The following is a 24,632-nucleotide window of genomic DNA, read 5'->3' on the forward strand; positions in this document are numbered from 1 at the left end:
CTGTCCTTTAATTAATGCTATTGATTACACATTATGTATTTTTTGGGGTTTTTTGCAGTGCATTGTCAAACATTGGGCTCTTTGCCTTGCCTTTAAACAGCAACAGAAGCACCAGAAGATTAAATTTAAACAGAAAAAAAGTCAATATCTGGAATGTGAGGACATCAAAAAATGACCTTGGAACAACTGAACAGTACAGGCTTGTTCCTTTTTCCACCAGTAATGAATGTGTCATCCTCAAGCTGCTTTCCTGTCAAACACATTTTGTGCTGAGGGAAGGAAACATGCGGATGTTACTCAAGTGTAAAAAGACAATCCACCTTGCCTACTATCTTTTCCAAAAATGCACATAAGATGTTACATTGTTCAGAGGAAAGCGAGGAAATCTGCATCAGCCTTTTACGTCCAAGAATTGAGTGACTCGTTAAACTATTGCCACAGAGAACATATCAGGAGGAGAGGAATTTGAAGATTTCCAGTTAGCTTAGTAATGAGAAACATGACAGCTGGAATACTTTCCTGGATTTAATATCTTACAGGCACCCGTTAAGTTGCTGTGCTCCCTTAAAGACACCAGGGGGCACAGAAAAGTCTGCAAAGACACATGTGCCAACTGCACATTGTTATCCAGATATTTGAAAGACTACTGCAGTTGTGGCTTGCATATTTTAAAACCGAGCTGGGCAAATGGTATCTCATTGATGATGAGGGTTTGCTCCCTCTGTGGAATTTAAAGAGCAATGGTGGGAATGCCAGGCGGTGGACTGGAACCAGGCCCTGGACAAACATGCCTTTTACAAGAGAGGAGAGATAAATCACAGACAAGTGTTCAGAGAGGGTTATTTTAAAAGGTATGGCCAAACAACTAAAATACCCTGGTATTGTTTCCTCATAGTAGTTGGTGGCTATGGGTTACTACCCTCTTTCTTTAATAGCTACGTTTTGCTATGTAAAATTATATGCTAACTAATTTTTAGCTAGCGTGAGGAAGGAAAGCGCCGTCTTTCGCGGCTCATTTTTTAAATATAAGAAAACTTAAGTTTTCCAAACCATTCACGAGACAACAAATATAATTAACAGGTTTGTAACACTTACACTAACAAGATGGCACTAAGTAATCTAGCTAATTTATTTAAATAACGCTAGTTAAAACAATATTGCACTGTAATTTTGCTAGATTGACGTTAGCTATAACGTAACGTCAACGTAGCTAGCGCTAACGGTACAGGGAATACAGTTTAATGTCACATCTCTGCAAATCACAGCATGTAAGTTTAATGTCTTTAATTTCTTAAAAACATTGAAATTAATGTACTTTAGTTTTTAAAAAACTAACTAAAGCTAAAAATTTTAAAACTCCATAATATCGTACAAAAACAATGGGTTCAAGGGAGGTTTAATAGAATCTAAGAAAGTTTTTTTAATGGTTTATCACTAACGTGTCTGTTATTGTTATATTTAATTTGGAAATACCCATTAAAATACCGATTAAATGAGCCCTAACTTATTATCTTAATTATAAACATAACATATTTTGAAAAGGCACTCAATCATTTCTTTAAATTTTAATTAAGAAAATTAGTCCTCCTTTCATCCCAAAATGAAATAATTATCAGTTGGATTTCCACAAATGAAAGAGTAATTTTTTAAGACACATTGTGTCTTAAATAGACATAAAATGAACAAAAAAATATTGACTGCATTCAGTCTCATGATTTCCTCTAAGATTCCTCTCAGTTTGTTGGTGGTCTTCACTCCTGTTCCAGACTGGAAGAGCTCCGGTCCTGGTTTTCATCAGTCCGCTCCACTGGCCGGAGGAAGGCAGGTAAACTCTCCTCTGTATAAGTGGCTCCGGCTCCAGTTGCTACAGGTGGTTGTAGTATTTTCCGGGTTTTTATTTGTACTTTCCCCCCTACTTTTCCTTGTGTTTTTTTCCTCCTCTCCCCAGCCTGCACTCTGTCTGGTTGAATTTGAATAGACTTTGGGATGCAACGTCTCCAGTGTACAGCAGCACAAAGTCTCATGCTTTGAAAAACAAAAATATGGCGGGATTGAAGGGTTATGCTGCTTCGCAAATAACACGGGCTACAGGACGGCGATGCGTCTTTGCGGGTTTGTTTTAAAGCTGTGAAGTTTACGCGTGAACAGTTTTCGGTCCCACTGGAGTTATTGGTATGAAATAAACATGCCCTTTCATCAGAGGAGCATTGAGCCGCGGCGTGTTAGTAGGTTATCGGCGAGGGATGGCTGGATACCGGGGGACGAAACCGGGAGACGCAAACTGCGGAAACCTGTTTTATTCTCGTCTTTGGATGAAGTTAGCTGTCACACATTGACCAGCATAATTTACCAACTTTCCGACCTTTCTCGACATGCCAGCGACATCTTCCTGGGCATCGAGATGGAGGCAGGGATGGTGTTCAGAAGATCCTGCAGGATTCAGGGGCGGCTGCACAATCTGCAGGGCGAAGTCCGCAAGTTAGACCCCAAGAAAATCCAAATCCGTAAGTTTTCATTGCTACTCACTTGTTGATAGTCTGTATGTGATTCAGAAATGTGAGTAATATTACAGCCTGTCTTGTAGTATGAGAACTTGGGTATATCTCTTATAAATTCTTCTTCATGGCCTCATACTATAGTAGTATTATAAAAGATCAAGAAAAGTCAGCATAAACATATAAATTAGACCCATAGGCATGTAATATGCTTATAACAAATGTACATACATGGCACCAAAATACTTATGTACCACAATTTCTCATCAAAGACTGATATGAACTAAGTTGAAATTAGTTTAATTTGGAAAAAAAGCATCTGGTTGGTGTGCTTATCATTAGGACCTTTGCTAGTGTGTCATAATTACATAATCATTGGTGTGGATGGAGAGATGCTGGTCAGGTCCAAGGTGAGAGAATGATAGAACCAGGGAGGAGTGACCCATGTCTCCTGAACACATGGCTTTGTTTTTCTTGATTTGGACTAATGTTAAGAGGGGCGTTGAGTACTGTCAGACATGATGGATCTCCTCTCAACGGACTGACCATCTGTGTCGAGGGCTTCAGAGGAGGACACTGAGATCACAGAAGGCCCTGCAACCTTTTTCTCCATTACTTCTTGCTGTTTTATGCGTGTAAACAAAGTTGGTCAACACAGTGATAAATGGGAAATCAATCTCCTTTGCTGGCTTTTGTTGTTTTTGATTTGTTTTGCTGCCCGTATAAACCTACCTCCTGTAGTCTCACAAACAGTAGTTACATATTAACCCAGACTTTGACTCACACTGTGGTGACTGTGCCAGCAGCTACCTAAGAATCGAGAGATAAGCCTGTCATTTGTCTGCTCTGATACAGACCCGTAGCAGAGCCTGTGTGCCCTGACTGGGCTGACAATGCAACTCTATACTACTGCTTTCCTATTTAAAAGGTTGTTATGTGTTGCTGTTTATAAACAGAGTAGTTCAGGGATAATGTTCCCATTGCTTCTCTGCATGGCACCTTTGTTTATCTTATTTGCCTCTGAAATATGTTGCAAAGTAGGATAAAGAAGACAAGCCCAAATTTTTCTGGAACATTGGTGAATGAGGAGGATTAAAGTCCTGACTCATTGCGTTTTGTTCCCTTTTTGCTGCCCTTATTCCTATCTGTTCACACGGTCTGGGTCTGAGGGTGACTCACACTCACAGATTTTAAAAGTAGTTGCAGGGAAATGAAAGCAGAGCAGACAGTAGCTAGACACAAGCAAACGTGATGTATGATGAGCAACTACATGGCGGCTACCTTACTCCTGTGTTACTGCATGGCATGACTTACCTGCTCCTATTATCTACACCTGTTGAAGGTTTGATAGAGTCCAAGGAGGGGTTGGGAGTTCCCTTTTTTTTTTCTTAAAGGTTCGTTCACTTAGTCATTCAGTGGAAAATAGCAGCTGAAGAAGACAAGGTGTGAGAGAGCAGACTGGAATGCGGTGTGTTATGTGGTGATTTGTAGTTGTCAGCTCCCACGAAGCCCCAAAGCTAACCCTGGAGTGTACAGAAGCACTGACTGACTGATTCATTACAACACAGACATGTGTGCTGGACTGTGTAACTCTCTCTACACAAACAAACACCTGGCTTTTTAAGTGCACTTCCTAGCATTACTCCAGGAAGGGACTACTGGATTTGAATGTGTCATAATACAGAGCAGCAATTGAAGTTGTTTTGAATGGGTATTTGAATGGACGTTAGTGTGTAATACACATAGCTCCCAGAGACAAAGCATCCATAGACATAGTTACGTTATATAGCAGTCCCATCCGCGTCTTATTACCCACTAGATAACACAATAGTAATCAACACACTTCACTCCTCCTCCTTGTATGTCTAGTGTTAATTTTAACCTCAAATCCTTAATGAGGTCTCATGACATACTGCCTTGGGGATATAAGTGGCTAGTTAGCCCAAAGATTGTATTACATAATTTTATCAGTTTATAGTTGCATGTTAAAGTATAACTGTGACTGATCACCCTGTTGTTATCCACTACTGTGGGTCAGGATTCCTACTCTAACCTAAGCTTGGAGATGGATCAGGTTACTGGTGAGGGGCAACTAGAGGGGCCCCTATATGCTGGGGGACTGACATTTAGATAAGGACGTAGTGTGTGTGTGTGTGTCTCGTCTTGCTGTTTGTCAGTTTGAACAGGGGCATGATAGGCAAATGGGATTTCCTCTCCGTGTGTACTTTGACTGTCTCCTGCCGCTGTTAATCCATTTGTGCTGAAGTACTGGTCACCAGTGCAGAGGGCAGAGGTCGTTTTCTGGAGCCTCCGAGGGGAACACCTGACACTCAAGAGTCAAGAGTTTAAATAAAGTCTTGTTTGGCTAGCTTGGGTTTCTGCTGCAGGCCGACAAGGCTCACCTCAGCTATGGCTGGCTATTAGATTGATACTGCTACATCCAGATGTATTAATGGCAATAGAGACTGTGGAAGAACAAGTTAACTTTCATAAAGACACTGGAAATAAAAACAAGAACAGACTGTACAGTCTTGGGACTGTGCATCCATGATGACAACATCATACTTTCTCTGAATATGAGAGGAGGATTGTGGGAGTGGTTCATTTACAGCTGACAGGAGATCAAATTTATGGTTAGATTTTCCAAATAAAACAAATTTCAATGTGCAAAAACAAATATGATTTGTAGAGGATGACAGTTTCAGGAACTGTAAATTAAGTTATTTTTGGGAGAACTCTGGATAGCCTTGTATTGCATCCATTGTGGTGATCACCAGGGACATCATTCTCCCAGATTCTGAATAGATTAAGAACCACTACTGACATGTCACAAATTTGGAGTTGACTTTTAAGGGAAGTCTGTCTTACGAAATATATCACTGGGTAGAATAGGGAGTATTGCTATTTTAATATTGAAAGTAGGTCGAACTCTAGTGAAGGTTAATTGAAGTTAGGAGAGTCCTGGGGACTCCCTGTCAGATATATTGATGCCCACTAGCTACCTGCTACTGTGGGGCTTTAAAATAGACATACACACACACACATATTAAGCAAAAAAAGACAGTCTGAAGCGGACACGTTTCTAGCTGACCTGCTAATATCTATAGTCCATCTTTCTCTCTCTCTCTCTCTCCTTCTCTGTCTCTCTCTCACACACACCGTGTGGGACAAAAAATTGATATTGCAACATAGCACGAAATTTCCACTTGTGATATGTATTGATATGCTGGTGGCAACATTTTTTTTAAACATAGGACCGCTCAGAATTGATTCAGCTACTTTGACTTATTGCTACCAGAGCACCATTACCTACCCTCCGCCTCCTTATGGCAGTTGTAGGTGACAACTAAAAAGAAATGCAAGTAAAATAACCAGCTGCAATCAGACTCTCTGTCTGTGCTGAAAACATAGAGAGTCCACTGGAGCTTTGACAATCACTAGAAGCATATTCATGCCCTTTGTGAAAGTTTCTGTGTGGTACCTGTGTTGTAGCAGAGCTAGCGGCTGTACTACGAGAGGCTCTCCGGTGTGTTTGTGTTTGTGGGGGAGTGTCAGTACATAGCCATAGCCCAGCTATGTATCATGTTAGTGTTTAGCCTACTGTTGTCACTCGTCAGCCCTGAATATCTTGTAAAGCTCTGAATATAGCACAATTAGTTATCGGCAGGTCGTGTGTTGTTTACTGCCACAGAAAAGGAATAAATCTTTGGGTTATTAGCACGACATCGCCTGTCTGTTGTCTCTTATCAGACTTGCTAACTCTACCAGCAGCTCTGTGAGAGGCACAAACTGAGGCTACAGTTTAGCAGTGTTGTGATATTCATACTTGGCGGCATTTCTTTTCTGTGAAATGAATGTTTTGAATGTTTGAATCACCTTTGTTGTGATATATGATGTGATCGTGGGGAGAATATCATATTGTGAGATCATCTGTGATTCCCACCCCTAACACACACACACACACAAAACTGGCAGTGCATTCCTCCTTCTATCCCTTAGATATTTATAGACTTATGTCTTTGCCTGATGATCTTTCATGTGTAGCATGCTATCATGGTTAGTGTGTGTTGCTGTGTTGAAGTGCTTCTCAAGGACCTGTGTGTTTGTATGTATGTGTGTGTGTGCATAGATGGGCTTGTCTGCTGATAGATATTTTTCCCAGGCTGGCACTACACTGGGCATGAGTGTTTGTACATAAACAGAGCTACTCAGTAATAACGATAACGACAGTGAAACTAAACTGCTTGAGTGAGATCAAAGTTGCGTCCTGTCACATGACAAAGAAAAACTAAACCACAGTCATGCCTGGATAAACTAATAGCTGTTTATGGATTTTTAACAAACTTCTTTTCCTGTTTGCTACCCAAACACACACTCGCATACACATAACACACCCCTGTTTATCCCACCTCAATTCCCCCTAGTCACTATTCACTCAGGCCTGCAGTGGTGCCCTCCATTCATCGATAGAGAGCAGTCATTACGCAGCCAGAATCCACAAGTCAGTTCCCACATGGATCGTTCCAGCAAAGGGAGCCTGGCCTGCTTCTAGAAGTTGACCTGGTTCTTTAAGGAACAAAAGGGAGGGGGTCAGAAAAATAGGGCAAAAGAGTGGGAAAGGCCTGTAGCATTCAGAGAAGGAAGGAATATTGCCATTGACCAGAACCTGACTTGGACTGTGTGTATGTGTATGTGCGCAAGCATGCAGTCGGCCTCTCTCACGCCTCTGTGCAGACCGCCCAGGATGTAGATGCAACCTTGGCCAGGACTCAGAACAGTTTTAGAAAGTGAAAATCCATGGGAGAAAGAAAGAGAAATGACTGAATGCAAGTGTTGTTCGTCAGGCACAATGTGTGTTTGAGGAAGTGACTAATTATCAGCAGCACAACCACAACATCTTTGACCTCTCTTGTGTTTTTGTTTTTGTGTATGTACAGTGTATGCATTTCCTACAGCAGTCTGTCAGTGTTTCCATAAGATACTTGTTGATCATCACATGTCCTGACTCCAGCTGCTTCTACTCAGCTCTGTACTGCAGTTCCTCTGCTTAATAAAACTAAATCTGTTGGAGTCTGATTTGCTCTTGATGGTATGAGACAGTAAAGTTAATAAGAAAAAGGCTAAATTTAGAGTTGTGTGTGTGTGTGTGTGTGTGTGTGCGGGGCTGACTGTGTGTAAGCCCTGGTTTGAGCAGTGGTGTTAAGCCTGTGCAGACTGCTAGAAAATCAGTGAATAGCAGATCACTCTGTACTAGTGTATTTTATCACTTATTTCATGTCAGTGTTAGATGATGGTCCTCAGCTGTTTTTCCACATTTCATGGTAGGTTCATGGCTACATTTCCTGGCTATTTCTGCACATAGTAGTGTGACTGAACCATGGACTGTAAAAAATAATGGACGTAGCCACCGTGATGTCACCTATTGGTTTGTGGACCCCTGTTTTGAAGCCTGGAGTTTGCATTTTGACTGTCGCCATCATGGATTTTCGGAGCCATAAGTGACCATATTTGGACGAGAGGGTGGAGCTGACCCTAATGCTAGCTGCTAGCTTGGTTAGCACGGTGCATTTGCAGTCTATGGTTAAATGTGATAATGCAAATGCTAATTTTCGCTGAAAAACAGGCTTAAAACCATTAAAACAAAATGTACTTTCCGGAAAAACTGAACATCCGACTCCTTAGAGGGTCTTTTAGTACAACCAAATGCTGAACATGACTTTTTTTAGATGACCAAAGTGTTACAATTAACTTTCATGAACTGAAAACACACTGAAATAGCAACAGCTATGCCTATACTCTGTGAATCGAGGGTTATGCCATGGTTACATCACCTAACCAACGTTGTCACAATGGTAGCGACTTGCCCGTGACAGCACCCACCTGTCACTCAAAGTGGCCACGCCCCTTAATTGTGCATAACTTTTAAGCCTTATTGAAATTGAAATGGGTGAGTTATATAAAAATTCATTACTGTACATGTCATGAACGGGGAAATGAGCTATAGAGACCGAAACCGTTTTTTGTACCAGGCTGTAAACATGTTTGTTTCTGGTGTAAGGTTGGGCATTTTAACATGGGGGGGGAGCTGAACTCTAGTCAGACTTTTTCTCACAGTAATTTTCTGAGTAAAAGACAAGTCATGGGATTTACTTATAGAAAGTGATGAAAATAGCATGAAATTACTTCGGCAGTGGGATGGTGACTGATGTAAGCAGAGAACAGCTGCCCTTGATTGATTTGGTCTTCCACTTCCTCATCCATATTCTTAACTTCTTGTCTGTTAAAATACCCCTGAAATAGTCTCTGTTTGGATCTAACTGATGCATGGCTTAGACATAGCCTGCGATTTTTATAGTCTTTGTCAAGATTTACACACACACACACACACACACACACACACACAACTTGCAGGTTGGCAAGTTGGCAGTTGTGGGGTAATCCAGGGTTTAAGCAGCTAGTGGGGAGATGAGTAAGATTTAATCCTCACTGTAGTGACCTCTGCTTGGAGAACGATTCATAGATGGAATGGGACATCCCTCCGACTCCCCGATCTTTCTTGTTTGGGTGTTAAGTTTTGTCTTGCATTTCAAATGTACTGAAAAGTTTGCATATTTATCAGTTTAACAATTGAGTTCACGTTCCCCATGTCTTCACACTGTTAACACTGCAGTTGTCAAAGTTGACTAAACTGTGCCTTGTTTTTCACTTCTTTTACACAAATGGATTCAGTAACCAGATTTTTTGGAATTCACGAATTCTTCTCTCAATCTGACTCGACCACCAGCAAAACTCCATTTTGCACGTTTGCATTTATTTTGTTTTCTTGCGTTAAAACTGTTAAATGTTAACATTAAAAAGATAAAATAACACAACATTGAAATAGCAATTTGCTACATTTCATAGAATATATAATGTATATACACATTGGTATGTATGTGCTATTAGATTTAATATTTTTTGATGTATTACAGCCTATTTATTCCATTACTGTGCATACTGAAGAATGATGCATTTCAGAGTAGTCGAAGAGTTCAAGGTCATGGTCCAGATTTTAAACAACTATACTTTTGGTGAAAAAATAGCCAGATGTTCTGTTCCAAATTTCCTCTGGAAAACCAAAAAAAGAGGTAAATGGACAGTAGAGCTCAGATGAAGCCGGTTGAGAACAGATGAGCCTGTGCTAGCTGTTGTTAAGGCTTTGTTAACCCACTTTTAACCAGGCAAATTGAAGATTAGCAAATATACCTTTTTAGAGAGGTTGCGTACTCCCAACACAACATCCGACACAACATTTGTAAAGCTTGTGTTAAGTGTGTGTGTGTGTCTGTGTGTGTGACTCTGCACAGATGTGACATGATGTTTCAGCATATTCCATTGTCAGTCAGTCACTCTCCCTTTTTACCTCAGCTGTCCCTCCCTCCTTCCTCTGTTTTAAACTCTCTTCCTCTTTCCCCCCTCTCTCTTACTCCCTGCCCTATATCTCTCGCCCTTTCTGTCTTCCTGTTTTTTCATATGGCTTCCAGACCTTTCCTCTCTCATCTCTGTCCATCCTCTGCACTTTGATGTCAGCCCATACTGTCGTTCTGACCACAACAAAGACAAAGCTTCTGCTTGCCCTTCATCTTTCTCTTGCTTTTTGTCTCTTTGTACATCTCATTTTTATATCTCTCTACCTTTTTGCTCTGCTTCTGTTTATGCTTTTTTTTTTTTACTGTGTTCTCTCTTTTCAATTGTTTTTGATAATTATTATTTATCTAGTAGACTTTTTGGTTATAACTGTAGTTAGGCTACTTGTAAGGAGCGGAGGACTGAGCTTAACACTCTGCTTCTTTTTGCATGCACACTCAATCAGTATAATTATAAGCATGTCACACCCTTATTATGTATGACCACATTGAGGTAATACTCCAATTAATTTATTATTATGGTTTCAATTGCCTGGTTTTTCTAGTAACATTTGCTTAATGTCTGCACGCATATATGCTAGGCCATACTTTTCTGAATAGAGCCACACAATAAGTAGGGGAAACTGCAGGGATGTTGTCGGTGTCCATTGTTTTTCATTCCATTGTCTGAATTATGGAGGAGGCAGGCGGTCTCAGTAGGTCTGTAGTCTATAACTGCATGTGGATGCAGCAGTGTAGTGTGTTTCTGATGAAGAAAAAGAGAAAATGTATGCTTTATTGTCATGTGTTATATATGTCTGTTTCTAGAAAACTTAATACACTGTATTTGTATTTTTTTCATGCATCAGGAACAAAGGTTAACATTTTGAATCCATAGTTGTCATTGTTTTAAAATAATTTGTTCCCTGTGGTTGTAATGGACAAGCTGAGTCTGTGGTGTAGCTTGGTAAATTGAAGGCTGTGTACGTACCACCAAAAGAGCTGTCAGGTGATGTACGGAGCACAGTGACAGCCATATGGAATTTCTACAGCGACATGGTAAACAGGGAGCGTGTTGATTTTTCCACTGGCTCGGAAAACAGTTGTCGGAGCAAAATGGTATTAAGATATCTAATATCAAGGAGTGGAACGATCAAATCTGCATTGTTACGTTTGTTTTGTTTCGTGATTTGATAATGCCCTTCCAATGATTGGGATCTAACTAATGATGATCTGGTTAAAATCACCGACTGATGTTATCCTGACAGCAGCTTTACAGCCAGGTTGGGATCGGCCGTCTAATTCAGCCCACACCATCAGTGAGATACGCAGCTGTTCATTTTCCCAGCTGTTGCAAACAGCTTTGTTCATTGGTCTTTACAATATAGTCTATATTTTCGGTCATCTAAGTCACCATCTGATGCACTTAATTACCTTCTATTCACATTTTCATAGATGAATAAACCTATGTTTTCAGATTTTGCTGTTTTTTCCTATCCTGGTTATTGTGTATGTAGACTATTTTTTTTGAAACAGTTAATCAAAGAACCTTGGCAGCTACTTTATCGTTGTGTTATACCCCTTTTACACAAAGCAACAACTTGGGAAAAGCCATGTTACTGTGCCATATTAAACTGTCACTATAACCCTACTTTAGTAAATGCTGTGATGACTTCTCTTAAACACAACTGTCACTCCTCTTGATTGATTATTATAGATGCATGAACAGCGTTGTAGAGTGTCAGATGTTGCAGCGTTTCATAACCGACATAATATTATGTTTTAGCAGGGATGACAACACACATCCCTACAGTACATGACGTACAGAAGCAGGTGGGAGCTCATCTTACAGGGGGACATAAAGGCTATTGTTATCCAGCATCTGCACTTTACTGCACTCAAGGCCTGGAAAAACACATATACTCTGACTCCATGACCGCTTCAGGAAAAATAAACAGGGATTTTCTGCCACATCTGTCACTTGTGCCACTTAACCAGTGCACGCATGGAGACACACAAGCGCACACGCCCATGCACACCAATTCAGTGAGTGGTACGTCCTGCAGCCATCCTCATGATTCACGTTAGAAGCTGTAGAGATGCGGCAGGAGTCTCATCCCAGTGCGCATCAAATCACACACGAATTATCAATATAGACCTGCAGAATATAGACTACCTTGAGCTAGCGCTTGATCTTAATCTGTCGTGTAGGCTAAATGAAACAAGCAACAGTTGAATTTGAGATCCAGCTGAATATTTGTAATTGTCATGGGAAGATGAGAATTTGGGGTGGAGTTTCTGCTATATTTGGATTGGCAGATAATTCCTTAGAAACAGCTGTCCCTTGGCTCTTTCCAGGAATATTTTTAGTCTTGTAAACACTGGTGACATTAGACAACTTGAATTCCCTCAGCTGAATAAACACGCCGACTAACAAGAGTGTGATTAAGGCTTTGTCTTAGGCTGGCAGACATAATATTTAGCTGAATGTGCCTCATATTTTGGATACACAGTAGAATTTATTTATTTTTTTAAATGAAAAGGTGATTTATTGTGGTAGGATTTAGGCAGATAGGTTTCTGTGATGGAAAAGTCCCAGATTTGAGTCAGTGGTACATAACATGTATCAACTATCAGCAGTGGAGATGATGGTGGTATTACATCACTGTTGGGTGAGTGAGTTGTGTTTATTATCACCCCAGGCAGTCTAAACACAGAGTCGTCACTACTATGGGAGTAAATTACCACCAGCACCACACAAATGCTGGTTAAATTTCAATCAGGCTGTGTGGTGTTTGGTGGGCAGCAGACTGGGGTAATATGTCAGGACATCATCCTCGATTAATTGAAAAAAAATGCAAAAATGTTAGTGAATTTTGAAATTCATTTGCGCGCTTGTTGCTATGTCAAAAAGGTTTCCTGTCTTGGTCACCGCTCTGCCCTCTGTGTGTTTGTGTCAGAGAATGGCGACACAATATGTTGTCCTCAATTCCTACAAACGGTCAAAGGGTCCATTGTCAACATGTTGACCTAGGTTATTATACATACTGTGTATACATACCCCACCCCCTACTGCACAACTCCCATGCACACATACGGCACAATACTCGCATCGCGCACTATGTTTATGGCTTGGGTCGTTTCAGTTTTGTTGTGCAATTTTAAATGATAAAATCAGTATAGTTCTGTACGTTTTACTTTGTATTTATTTACAAGAGTCATGATGCCCCTCATTATTAATAACTGACCATGATTAACATTCCCACAAAATGAGAAAAAGTTTGCTGGACTTAACAGCAATGTACAGACTACATTATAAGAAAAGACTATGTGAATCTCCTACAGAAACTGAGTTTTTGAGTTGGCCCCCGTTCAGGGGATCCCCACCCACCCTGTTAAGGCCAATTCATGCTTTCTGCGTTCGGCGTCCACGGACAGCTGTGAACTTGTGTGAACTTGTGGACAGCCTGCAGACGTGCACCCACACGCAGTTCCATACATACTACAATCGGGGGTCTGTGGACACAGATGCATTTCACATGTGCGTACTAGTAAACAGGGTTGCAGACTTGCTGGATCATATTTAATTGTCTCACCGGCACTTTAAACAACACACCCACACCAACACAGCCCCTTGTATTGTTTTAAAGAGGACTGTTTTCAGTCTGAATGCAGCTGAGGAGTTCCTGTATGCTGCTGAACAACAAGAAAAAGTCGAAAAAAGAAAAGTGACAGCTTCCTGTTTGCATTTCTAGCACGCGCAGTTGGCGCTTACAGTCTGTGCTGTCACAAATTTTGGGCTGCGTGTGGACGTCCACAGAGGGCTCTTCTTTTGAGGCTGTGCTAGCTAGCAATGATTAAGTTGTAGAATCTTTTTTGATGCCTTTGGCCTCTAAATTAAAGTGAAGCAGCAAAAACTGATTAAATAAAAATGGTAAAATGTGAATACCTCCTCTCTCCCATTTCTTTGGTGACTGTAGTAACATGTTTCTAATCTCTCTGTGCGTTATATGGCACTGCATGCTGTTGGACATGAGGACGTCTAAGGTCTCATAGAAAAAAAAAAACTTGGAAATCCTGAAATTTTATCTGGTTTAGAGTTAAAGACTTTGGCGTCGTTCTGACAGGTGTTTAACATTGTTGTTGGCTTAGTTTCTAACAACCCACTCGTTCATCAGATCTGCTAGTCTGTTTTTGTCCGTCTTCATGTCTACCGTGGAGTTACTTGAGAGTTGTGGAGAGACTTATGAGACTAACAATAAATGACTGTCTTCTTTCTCTGTCAGCTGTGTTGTTGTAGCGGAGTGTTTCCTCCCTCTCTTTTCCTTTTTTTCTTAGATTCAGTTTAGCCCAGTACAAGTTTCTTAATTTTCGTGAGAAGACTTGGCATCAAATAGACATTAGAGCTCAACAGAAAAGAGAAGAAGAAAAAATTCTAAATCGAACCCTCATCCTGACTTTGTTTGGTTTGGACATATCAACCTGCAGCTGGATGCCACACACACACACACATACACACACACTAACACACACTGTTTGAATCGATTTATTTAGTGTGCTAATTTGTCTATTAATTACTCAAAACAAATAGGCCATAATGTGATGCTTTTTACTTTCCTTTTCCTGCCTGAAGCATACTCCTGGCTTCATCATCCATCTCACCCCAGAACGCTGTGTGTGTGTGTGTGTGTGTGTGTGTGCGTGCGTGTGTGTGTGTGTGCGTCTCTTAAAAAGTGAGAGAAAGCGACTGTCATTGTGAAATATGACATACTCCACACAGGAATCCCCATTGACTACTGAATCTTCTTATGTAGCAGCTCTTGCTGTCTGTTCCTCCTCATCTGCCTCATCCACAGAGACCTCATTGTGTGTATTTTGTGTGTGCGTGTATGTGCCATACATGTGTGCACTTAAAGGACCATTTTGCCGATAATGTTTGGCCCAGGATCTGCTCTCCTATTGGTCAGCCCACATTAAAGGGAAACTTTTGTATTTTTCAGCCTGGAACTTTTACTCTCATCATTTTGTGTCTAAGTGACTAATGGGGACAACAATTTTTGAAATCGGTGCAGTATTGAGCGAGAGCGCTTTAGCCGGCAGAAACGGGCTGCAGTGTCATCCAATGCAGCGATTGCGCCCCGTCAATGTACGTCAAATAAAAGTGCTCGTTTTTGCTACTGACAGGCTCATATTGTTTAAGTGTCTGACAACGTTATGGAAAGGATCCCTACATAGATGTACATTGACGGGGCGCAGTTGTCCCAATGGATTACATCGCAGCTCGTTTGGCGGCTGCCGGCTGAAGTGCTCTCGCTCAATACAGGACCAATTTCAAAAATTGTTGTCTCCATTAGTCACTTAGACACAGAAAGACGGGAAAATATGGTCCAGGTTGAAAAAGACGAAAGTTTCCCTCTAAGCCTCCAGGGTTGTATATGTGAAAAACAGGTGTGTGTGTCCCCTCTCATAACAACCATATAATGTTTCTCTGTCCTCCTCCCTTTCCTTTCCTTCCAATTTTCTGTTTCCCATGTGTTCTTTCTCTCATGTATTTCCCTTTTTCTCATACATGCTTCATCTAATCTCATGTTTTCTTTCTCACTTTTTGTCTCTGCCATCTTTTTCTCATCTCCTTGTGCTGCACGGTGTCATTTTTCTTCCTTCTACAACCTTATGAATCACTCAAATCAAACAAAAATCTTCCAAATACTGTAAGTAAAGCCTGGGACTATCTCTTTAACTTCTCTCCTCTCCTTTCAGTGGTCTGGATTAGTTCAGAAAGAGCACAGAAAGTAGAAAAATCCAAAACACCCGTTGTGTAATCTGTTAGATGTACTGCCTCTGCACCATGATGAAGACACATGTACTGTGACTCTCTCTCTCTCTCTCTCTCTCTCTCTCTCTCTCTCTCTCTCTGACACACACACACACACACACACACACACACACACACACACACACACACAGTGTTTGAAGGTAATAGAAGTGCTTTTATGGTTGTGATGCGGTCTATTAAACATGAAAGTTGCCTGAAGGGAAAAAAGAGGTTCAAGGGCGCACAGATATATACACACACAACGCACAGAGCGCAATAATATGGATAAACACACACACTGACACACAAGTCAATAGCCAGATAGCATAACTTTGAGAGCATAATTATGCTTTTCAGTACATGTCATTAGTAGATGAAGCGAGCTGCATCGTAACTCATTAAAAGATAACAATACTAGAGGTTAGTGTTGACAGTTTTACGACCACACCATTATTTTCTCTTCCCAGTGAAAATTATGACCATCCCATTGGGTATATTTAACCAGAGCTATTTAACTACATTCAGATTTAAGTTTCTTCGTAAATGATTATAGAATTTTGTCTTATGGAAGCTATTCAACTTTGTTATAAACCAGAGGGAAATTTGGTTTTGCAGACAGCCATTAAACACACTGACAATTAGCTCCATTTTTAAGGTTACTTGTAGATGAAAATTAATTAGATGTTAATACAAGACAGTGACAGATAGAGCAGAAGTATTCCAAGTTTTCTAATATAAATAAGAGTCATGGTTATTCATTGTGCTGGAATTTCTGTTACAATATTTTATATCATGATAGAGGCCATTATGTGTCATTGTATGCACAAGCTGGTTAATATCAGTGTGACTGCAGGGGCAAACAAACCTCTTAAGTTGTAAGATAGTCTTTTAAAAAGCTGGAATCAGCTGTACACTACAGTATATTAACTTACTAAATCATAAAGTGATTTCAGTTTTGCAGAAAAGAACTAAAGCGATAAAACGGTGTACGATAAACATACACATTTGGATGAAGTAAAAGGATGCAATACCTCATTACTACATAACAGAACATGTTACCATATTGGTGTATTACTGTCATTACATGTTGCAAGAGACTATATCATAGTTTAATCTTTTGTCCCAACCTTATTTGTGCGGGTCAGGTTTACACATGCATATGCACTCATTGAGTAACCCTACACATCTATATGTTAGATTGTTCTTCTTAACATCCAGCTGTTTTGTCCGGATATGCAGGAGTGTATGTGGACGTGCGTGCATGTGTGTGTGTGTGTGTGTGTGTACGTTCGGGTGCACGCACAAAAGAACAAGAGAGCACATTTAGTGAGGCCCTCCCATGCCACACAGTGAGAGGGGGATTCTCGGAGTCAGTGATGGGGATTATGAGGAATATAATTTCATACGGCTATAGAATAGTTAATCTCCTTAAGCCCTGCTGGAGTCTGCACGCCCATTCCTGTTACTGCCCAGCGAAGAACGTGCAGCCGAACAGACAAAGTTCGATGTGTGTGTCTGTACATGTGTCTTACCTGATGGTTTATAAATAAGACGGGTGTGGAGACATGTCATTATGGATATCTGTAATTACAGGTTACTTTGAACTGTGTTTGAATGTTGGCATTTGAACTTGTTTTATAATATAAAATCCTTTTAATCCACGTCCCAGTGAAATGCTGCGAGCGAGTGCTGCTCACGTACTACGGCCACATTGCCATTTAGCTGCTGCTGTTGTTGGCCAGAATTTCTCTCTGTCCCAGACATTGAGGTTTGTGCTGGTCTGCAGATTCAAATGGGGTCAGATTTTATACGTAAACATGACTTTTTTCCTGCCTAAACACTTTCCCAAGACAGATTTGACTTTTTCCTGCTCCAAAGGTGCCTTGCTCAAGAGTATTTCAGCAACTGTTGTTTAGGGAGATTTGACTCGTCAAACCGTTTAATCACAGATCCGAATGTCTACTTTCAAGGTTATTGGCAGCCCTTGTCCTGGCGTATTGAATCAGCTGTGCTTTTGACCTTCTCTTTCTCTCTTCATGCGTGGAGGGAGAAGGAGGCTGTGTGTGAAACAAGCCATTACCATTACAGCTGTTTAATTAGATGTGTGCCCTAGCCTCAGGTATTTTTTAACAAAAGGTTTTAGATTCTCAGTGCTGTTGGTTCAACAATGCTTTCAAAGTTTGCACAACACACCTACGTATGTGTTTATTTTCTCAGTAGGAATAGGAAATCCAGTTCCTCCATTTTGTAAAAGATCACTCAATCCTTGCCCACGTCCATAAACAGTAGATGGGACATGAACCAGTGCACAAACCCTCCCATTAGCTCTCTAGTCTGCTAATAGTCTGTGCAAAATGTCAGAATTGACACTTCTGTAATTAGTGAAATTGCATAAGAGAAAAAGAATAAGTTAACAAGTATCTATGTCAGTGGTCCATTCATTCCAGTGTATAAAAGTAAAGTATGAGGCAAAGACTCCTTATTAATATGAGATGTTGTTTGTCTGATATTTGGGCTTTGAGGGCTATTTTCATTCTAAAAAAAAAAAAAAAAGAGTAAAACCCTTTGCATGTAGACGGAAAAATGTAGTAAGCTGCAAGATACGTCAACTCTGCTGCATTGTTTAAGGATCTGAATACATTTGTCCCAGGTGTAGGATATGAATCAGTCTCGTGCAGTGATACTAGCATATCGGGTAACACTTGTGCACTATTAATCTGGGCTAAAGTAGTTGCAGGGCAGTTTCACTCTGGCTGGATTCACTGCTGTACGTGAAGGATCTGGTTCCTACCTCTGAGGCATTTTGTCTGTATTCAGGATTTGTGTGTTGAACTGTTTCTACTGTAGCTGTACGGAGTCGTGGTGTTGAGAGTGTAATCCTTGTTCAACTCCTCACTGTTTTTGCTTCACTTGATCCAAGTTGTGGTGCTTCTTTTCCTTCAGAAAAGCAGGGAATGTTATTTAATGTTATGTTTGTGTGTGTATATGCAGATGAACTGATTTATTTGTTTTACCTGTCAGATCATCTAAACTATGTCATAACCTCTCAAGTCTTGTCAAATTTATAAACACTGTTTTTGCCCATCTTTCATCCTTAGCTGACTGTCTCTTACTCACTCACACACACACACACACACACACACACACACACACACACACACACACATTCTCTCAAACATCCCTCCTTCGTTTGATCCGTTAACCTCAATGAGGCCCGCAGCAGTTAACAGGGCGGCACCACATAAAAGAAAAAGCCCCCCATTCTTTCAATTAAGCTCTCTCAGTCTCAACAGTATGGCCTACTGTCTGCTAGAATCATGATGAATTCACCCCATCAGCTGCACTCCTACTGTCAGGGCCTCACCTCCACCCTACCCCCAACCTCCTGGGACTCTTGGAAAAACGTGGTCTAGAGGCCCAAAGGTCCTGGGTGAAGATGGGGGAGTGAAGCAGGTTAATAAGCCCAGTAAAGGCTCTTGGCCTTGGGGGAGTAGAGATCCTCTGGGTCCTTGAGACCCTGGAGTTCTGGCAATGAGACTGAGGGTCTTTGTTGTGGGAAGACTGAGGCAGTGATGAGTGGTCTGGATGAAAATGTCAGATCCCCTAGGGCTGGCAGGAAAAGAGAAATCCATCAATCTTTCTCTTTTATCAATCTTTTATGAATAAGTCTGGTCTTTGTGCTGCATGTTGTTATCTTCTCACCCATTTTGCTATTTTGTCTTCTGTGTTATCTCCTCTTTTACTCTTTCTCTCTTTATTTTTCCATCTTTGTGTTCTGTTTCTTCTCATATGAGTAAATTACAAACAAGGAAACACTGCACAGAGACTCCGCAGTAATGCAACCCAACAGACCTGTCTGGAACATCCTTCCTCCTCTCTCATGGATCATTTTGACTCCCACACACAGCTGCGAAGAAAAAGCTGAGTCATGTCGTAGTTATTACTTATTAAATTCAACAGGAAAAGAATGTATATGGAAACTTGAATGCAGAAAACATACACAGTTTACTGTTGCATCTAAAGATAGTAGAGGAAAATGTCAGTGTTTCCTCTATAATTGTACAGGCCTAGTGGGCCGCCAGGCCAACGAGAGCCCCCGACAGGCAAAAAAAAAAATTTTTTTAATGCCAAAAATAACGCCAAATATCCATTCATTCGGAAATCAATAGCATTTGGGAGCCTTTGTGCTGCACTATTGCTAGTGTAGCTCCTTTTACATATGTAATAATAGATTAATATGTAGTATTTGTGTGTAGCGGGTGAGTGAGTGGTTGAGTGAGAGAGCGAGCAGCAGAAAAGTGACGGTGAATGTGAGCGGAGCAGAGGAAAAGGTTAGCAGTAAGTTGTCAGTCTGGCAGTAAATGTACGGTGCAGACTACAGTGTGTCAGTGAATAAATGCTTGTCAAGACCAAGAAAAGTCACGTCTGCTGTTTCCCCAAGTGCTGGAAAAGTGAAGGGGGTTAGCTCCAAAAGTTAGCACCTGAAGACTCTAAACAGAGAAATAGAGAACGGAGAAATGTGCGGTGGCTGAGTCTCCCAACTTTTGCTCATACATAGAGACACCGCTAATGTATAACGTTCTCCTCTTAGCCTTTTGTTCATGTTTATTCTTTGACTCAACTTCCAAACCTCAGTCCATCTGTTGTATTTAGCTCATTGCGTCCCCTCTGCCCCCTCCCACTCTTCTCTTCATCTTCCCCTTCTTTACTCCCTCCTCCTCTCACTTTTTCTCTCTTTTTGTGTCTGTCCTGAAAGTGTTTTTTGGACCAATGTATGTGGCGTTAAGGCTGACAGGTCAGACAGGACTATACACAACAGAGAGAGGAAAATAAAGGCTAATTCCTTCTGGCAGACCAGCACAGTTACACGCTTAAAATCACAAGTAGACACACACATACACACACACACACACACACACACACACACACAGATTCTTGGCCAGTTTTGAGCCCTCCCAGTAAGCTGACCATTCTGCAACAGTCACATCTCAGTGGCTCCATAGAAAGACCGGGAGCCAAGGAAGGAAGGGAGGGAGTGGAAATGAAAGGATAACGTGGAGGAGCTGAGAAGGTGAGAGGAGGATAAAAAGTAAGAATAGAAGTGTTGGTGACTGCTGGGAAAAAGATCACAATCTATAAACATTTTATAATTGATATCATGGTCATTATATGTAAGTATTGCTACTGTTTGTCATTAGATTTATTTTTCTTTTATGTAATGGTCATTTGTAGTGCACTGTATGAGCATGAATAAGCATGTGAGACATTGAGAATTGAACCATGGGCACTCCAATGCCATATCTCAACTTTATATGTAAAGAGTTAAAAAAAAAATAAAAAAAGATGGAGATTCTTCCAGAAGTTGCCCCAGATACGACTGGGTTCCTACATAGCTCTAGAAATTAAATGAGTCCCAATACTTGCATGTGCATCGTTTCAGCCACACCCGTTGTCTTGCTTTTTTGTGGTATAAACTCACCTTGATGCATTCAGGGATGTGACATAGAAAATGAGTCAGTGGGTGAAGAAGGGGGGAGAGTCAGAAGAAAGAAAAGTGGAGAGGTTAGGAGGGGAAGGGGGCAGGGTGAAGGCAGAGGGGAGTTTATGGTAAACGCTAACAACATAACTGGGTGTCCTAATTGGCCAGGGAGGAGTGTGTATGTGTGTGTTTGTGTGTAAAAGAGAGAGAGAGTGAGTGAGAGACTCTCCAGGAAAACAGCTGTCCGCATGGTTTCTTAAGGCTGGGGGCATTAGGTCGGAGAGAGCCCCCATAACCAGCTAAGCCATCCAAACAGACACACACACACACACCCTCTCGTCTCCTTCACCATATGGGAACCCAACCCAGCAGGCCTTTCATGTGGTTGCGGGCAGGGGAAGAGATGGGAGGGGAGGCAATTTCAGAAGCAGGGAGGTGACACACGAGGTCTTAGCAGTTCTCCTCTTCCACTCCTCCTTGCCTCATCCCTTTGTTTCTTGTGCAACTCCTCAAGGCTTAGACAAGTTGGGGTGCATTTTTTTTTTTTTCAGAGATTTGAAGCAACACTTTGGTTTGCGGTTCGGGTGGTTCAACCCCAATAGCTTTCTGTTCTCTGCCAAAGTTTGGGCGGAGTGCTTTGGGTGTAGTTGACTAAGTTTTGCCACATGTGCGGTTAAGCAATTAAAGGATTGCACCCCGATACTTTCTGAAAGGCTTTTTAGCACACTCACTCAAAACACAAGGGCTGTACACGACTCAGAATTTCATCAGTCAAATTGGATTTGGCTGTTCAATACGAAGATTCGATTATCTGTTCCTTTTTTTTCCCATATAGACTATCTGGCAACCAGAAAATCCATTGGCATGAGTTTCAGTGATGATTTCAACCTCATTAACATAGTCAAATGCAACATAGTCATGGGAACATATTTTTGAGCATTTATAAATCAATAAAAGACAGCTGCATATGATGCAAGATCTGAATTGTGGCCTATTTGAATTGCCGACATGTAATGTTGGGCTACCATATGGATTAATGGAATAATGAGACAGGCAGCGCACATGTATTTCTGTTTAAATCAAGCTCTTAGAGCCTATTTTTTTGTTTCACTTTAAAGATTAAAAACATGTAAATGAATAAACAAATGAAACAGTTTAAAATAAATTCATGGCATTGCCCATTAAGAAATAAATAAATAAATACATCTGTTCTTCAACAGGATAGGCCTACATCTTTATTTCTCTGAGGCGTCTCCAACTGATAGTATGACTCATCGACTTTCAGGTGGCAGTAATACAATCACATAGACTTCAGCCAGGACTAGAATTAATCATGTAACTTCTAAATGCACTATAAATACATCTATAAAGAAAATACTTCATAGGCTTTCTTGACTTTCCGAAGAATGGATTTTCATTTTACACTGACGCTCTCCCATTGTATTCTGAATTGTGTTTGACCACAAAGTCCAGCTCTAGATAGACGTGTGCTGCTGCCCTTCCCATTTTTCCTCATTCTCTGTTCTCATTTAATCTCTCCTCCCCATCACCCTTCTCAAACAGAAGCCCATTGTATGAGCTCACGTCTACCAGCCACTCGTAGTATGGGCCAGACAGCTTGAAACATAGTAACACCATAAAGTCACACGAACACTCATATCCGCTCACACAAACACATTCCAGTTTGCACTCTGTGGTTTGTTTTTCTTTGTGGGTCACTGGGACACTGTAAATGGAATCAGGTCACATTTCCATATACCCGAGTAGAAAGATGAATGTAGACTGTAGCAGACGTACTGTTCGATTCCCCTTTCACACTTAAAGACACTGACTTGCCCAGATATGACTATCATATCTGCTTTCGGCACAAAGATCATATCCTTCCCCTCAGGTGTGCGTGCGCATGTGTGTGTATTTTTGTATCACTTTGTATCTTGTGTCACCCTCCAGCAAATCTGGCTCCTCTTTTCATTTCAGGTTATTGAGTTTGTTCACTTGCTTCCTCCTCCGTCTTTAATTAGTTTGGTTCCTTCTTCATAGTCACAGCCAAGATGAAAATGATATTGATAATAAAGAGCTCAATGTTTCGGCAGCCATTGATAAAAAGTGTAGGTAGCCCATTTAATTATTTTATTGCACTGATATGATTATAAAGGCACTACAATAAATCACTGAGGATTGGAGAAGCAGGTTTTTACATTACATAACGTACGGTGATGATGTGTATTCTGTGTCATTGCCTCCTAAACATCGATGATTATTGTATACAGAGTAACACATGGTGACCTAAAATGACATCCTGTGATGGAAACGGACGATAGCGTGACGCAGAGCAACTTCGTTTCCTGCTCTGACTCTTATTGCTCTCAGCTCCAGTGTTGAATGTTAGCAAAGTCGGCTGATTGACTTTCCGGGCTGACAGTGCTGTCAGCGGTCCCTCCTACTGAGGATGCATGGAGAGACGTAAGGAAACCATGCAAGGAGAAAGGAAATGAGGAAATGCGTTGATTGGGGAAATAACAGGGAAAAATCTGTCTAATAAATGAAGAAAGTTGTTTATGGTTCTTTTGTTGATCAGACCGACAATCAACAGATCCCTCCTCGCCCCTCGATCCTTGCTCCTTGGAGCAGAAAAAAGCGGTTGGGACGGCCTGCAAGATGGTGGACCAGAAGGATTCCCAGTTCAAGTGAGGATCGAGGATTTAAAAGCACATTTTTAACTATTTCAACTGGCATTTCTTAGTGAAATTCAATAAAAATTCATTCATGGACAAACACCCGCTATTGCTTCCTCTTTCCATGAATTGGTGTTTCACAAGAGCTGAACCCCAGAGAGGGGACACAGACGCAGTTAAATGTGTGGTCAGTGTGCCCTGTCACTGTACGGCGGTGACATTTACCGATAGCAACTCTCTTGCCGTCTTTCCTCTGTCACAGCCCTCCTCTGATGCTGTCCAGACACACACACAAACACAAGTTGACATGCACATACTGCCTCAGGGTGCAGCAGCTCTGCTACTGCCAAAACCTAGTGTTAGATATTAGACAAATTGGTACTTGTTCTCCCTGCCTGTCTGCATTTTTTTGTCTGTTCATTCCTTTGTCTCTCCCTTTTGTTTGAATATAACTCAGGAATCATGGGATACACGCCTGATCAAATGTTTCTTAAGCTCAATCAAACATCTTGATTGCTTCATTTTGTGGTCTCGCTGGTGCCAGACAGCAAGACTTTTCTTCTATTCTTGTGTGTGTGTGTGTGGGTCTGTATCCCAAATTGTGTTTGTGTGTCTGATTGAAGGCCTCGTCGACTTTTCTCATGCTGCTAATGGGTGTGAATTTGACATCAAATGCAGAGCAGTGTGAGAAAAGCTCTGGTCGCACTCACACACACACCCCTGCAGTGTGGAAGCAGAGTTAAAATGCAAGGCAGCCCATGTGGCAGTGTTTTCACTCCTGCG

The 24,632-nt window shown here is 41.1% G+C and overlaps 1 protein-coding gene across 8 annotated transcripts in view; it reads left to right on the forward strand.

The window, feature by feature from the left end:
* The first annotated feature begins 559 nt into the window (after positions 1–559).
* The window catches only part of nhsl1b (NHS-like 1b), a 110,698-nt gene continuing 86,625 nt past the window's right edge, over positions 560–24,632 (forward strand). For 2 of the 8 annotated variants that reach the window (XM_042389943.1, XM_042389947.1), the window contains exons 1-3: positions 560–851; positions 1,727–1,825; positions 1,949–2,504. In XM_042389943.1, coding sequence (XP_042245877.1) covers positions 2,186–2,504 — 319 coding nt within the window. In that variant the 5' untranslated portion in view covers positions 560–851; positions 1,727–1,825; positions 1,949–2,185. The other 6 variants (XM_042389950.1, XM_042389945.1, XM_042389951.1 and 3 more) reach the window with 6 other exon arrangements.

This window comes from Thunnus maccoyii, chromosome 17 (assembly GCF_910596095.1).
Source record: "Thunnus maccoyii chromosome 17, fThuMac1.1, whole genome shotgun sequence".
Lineage (NCBI taxonomy): Eukaryota > Metazoa > Chordata > Actinopteri > Scombriformes > Scombridae > Thunnus > Thunnus maccoyii.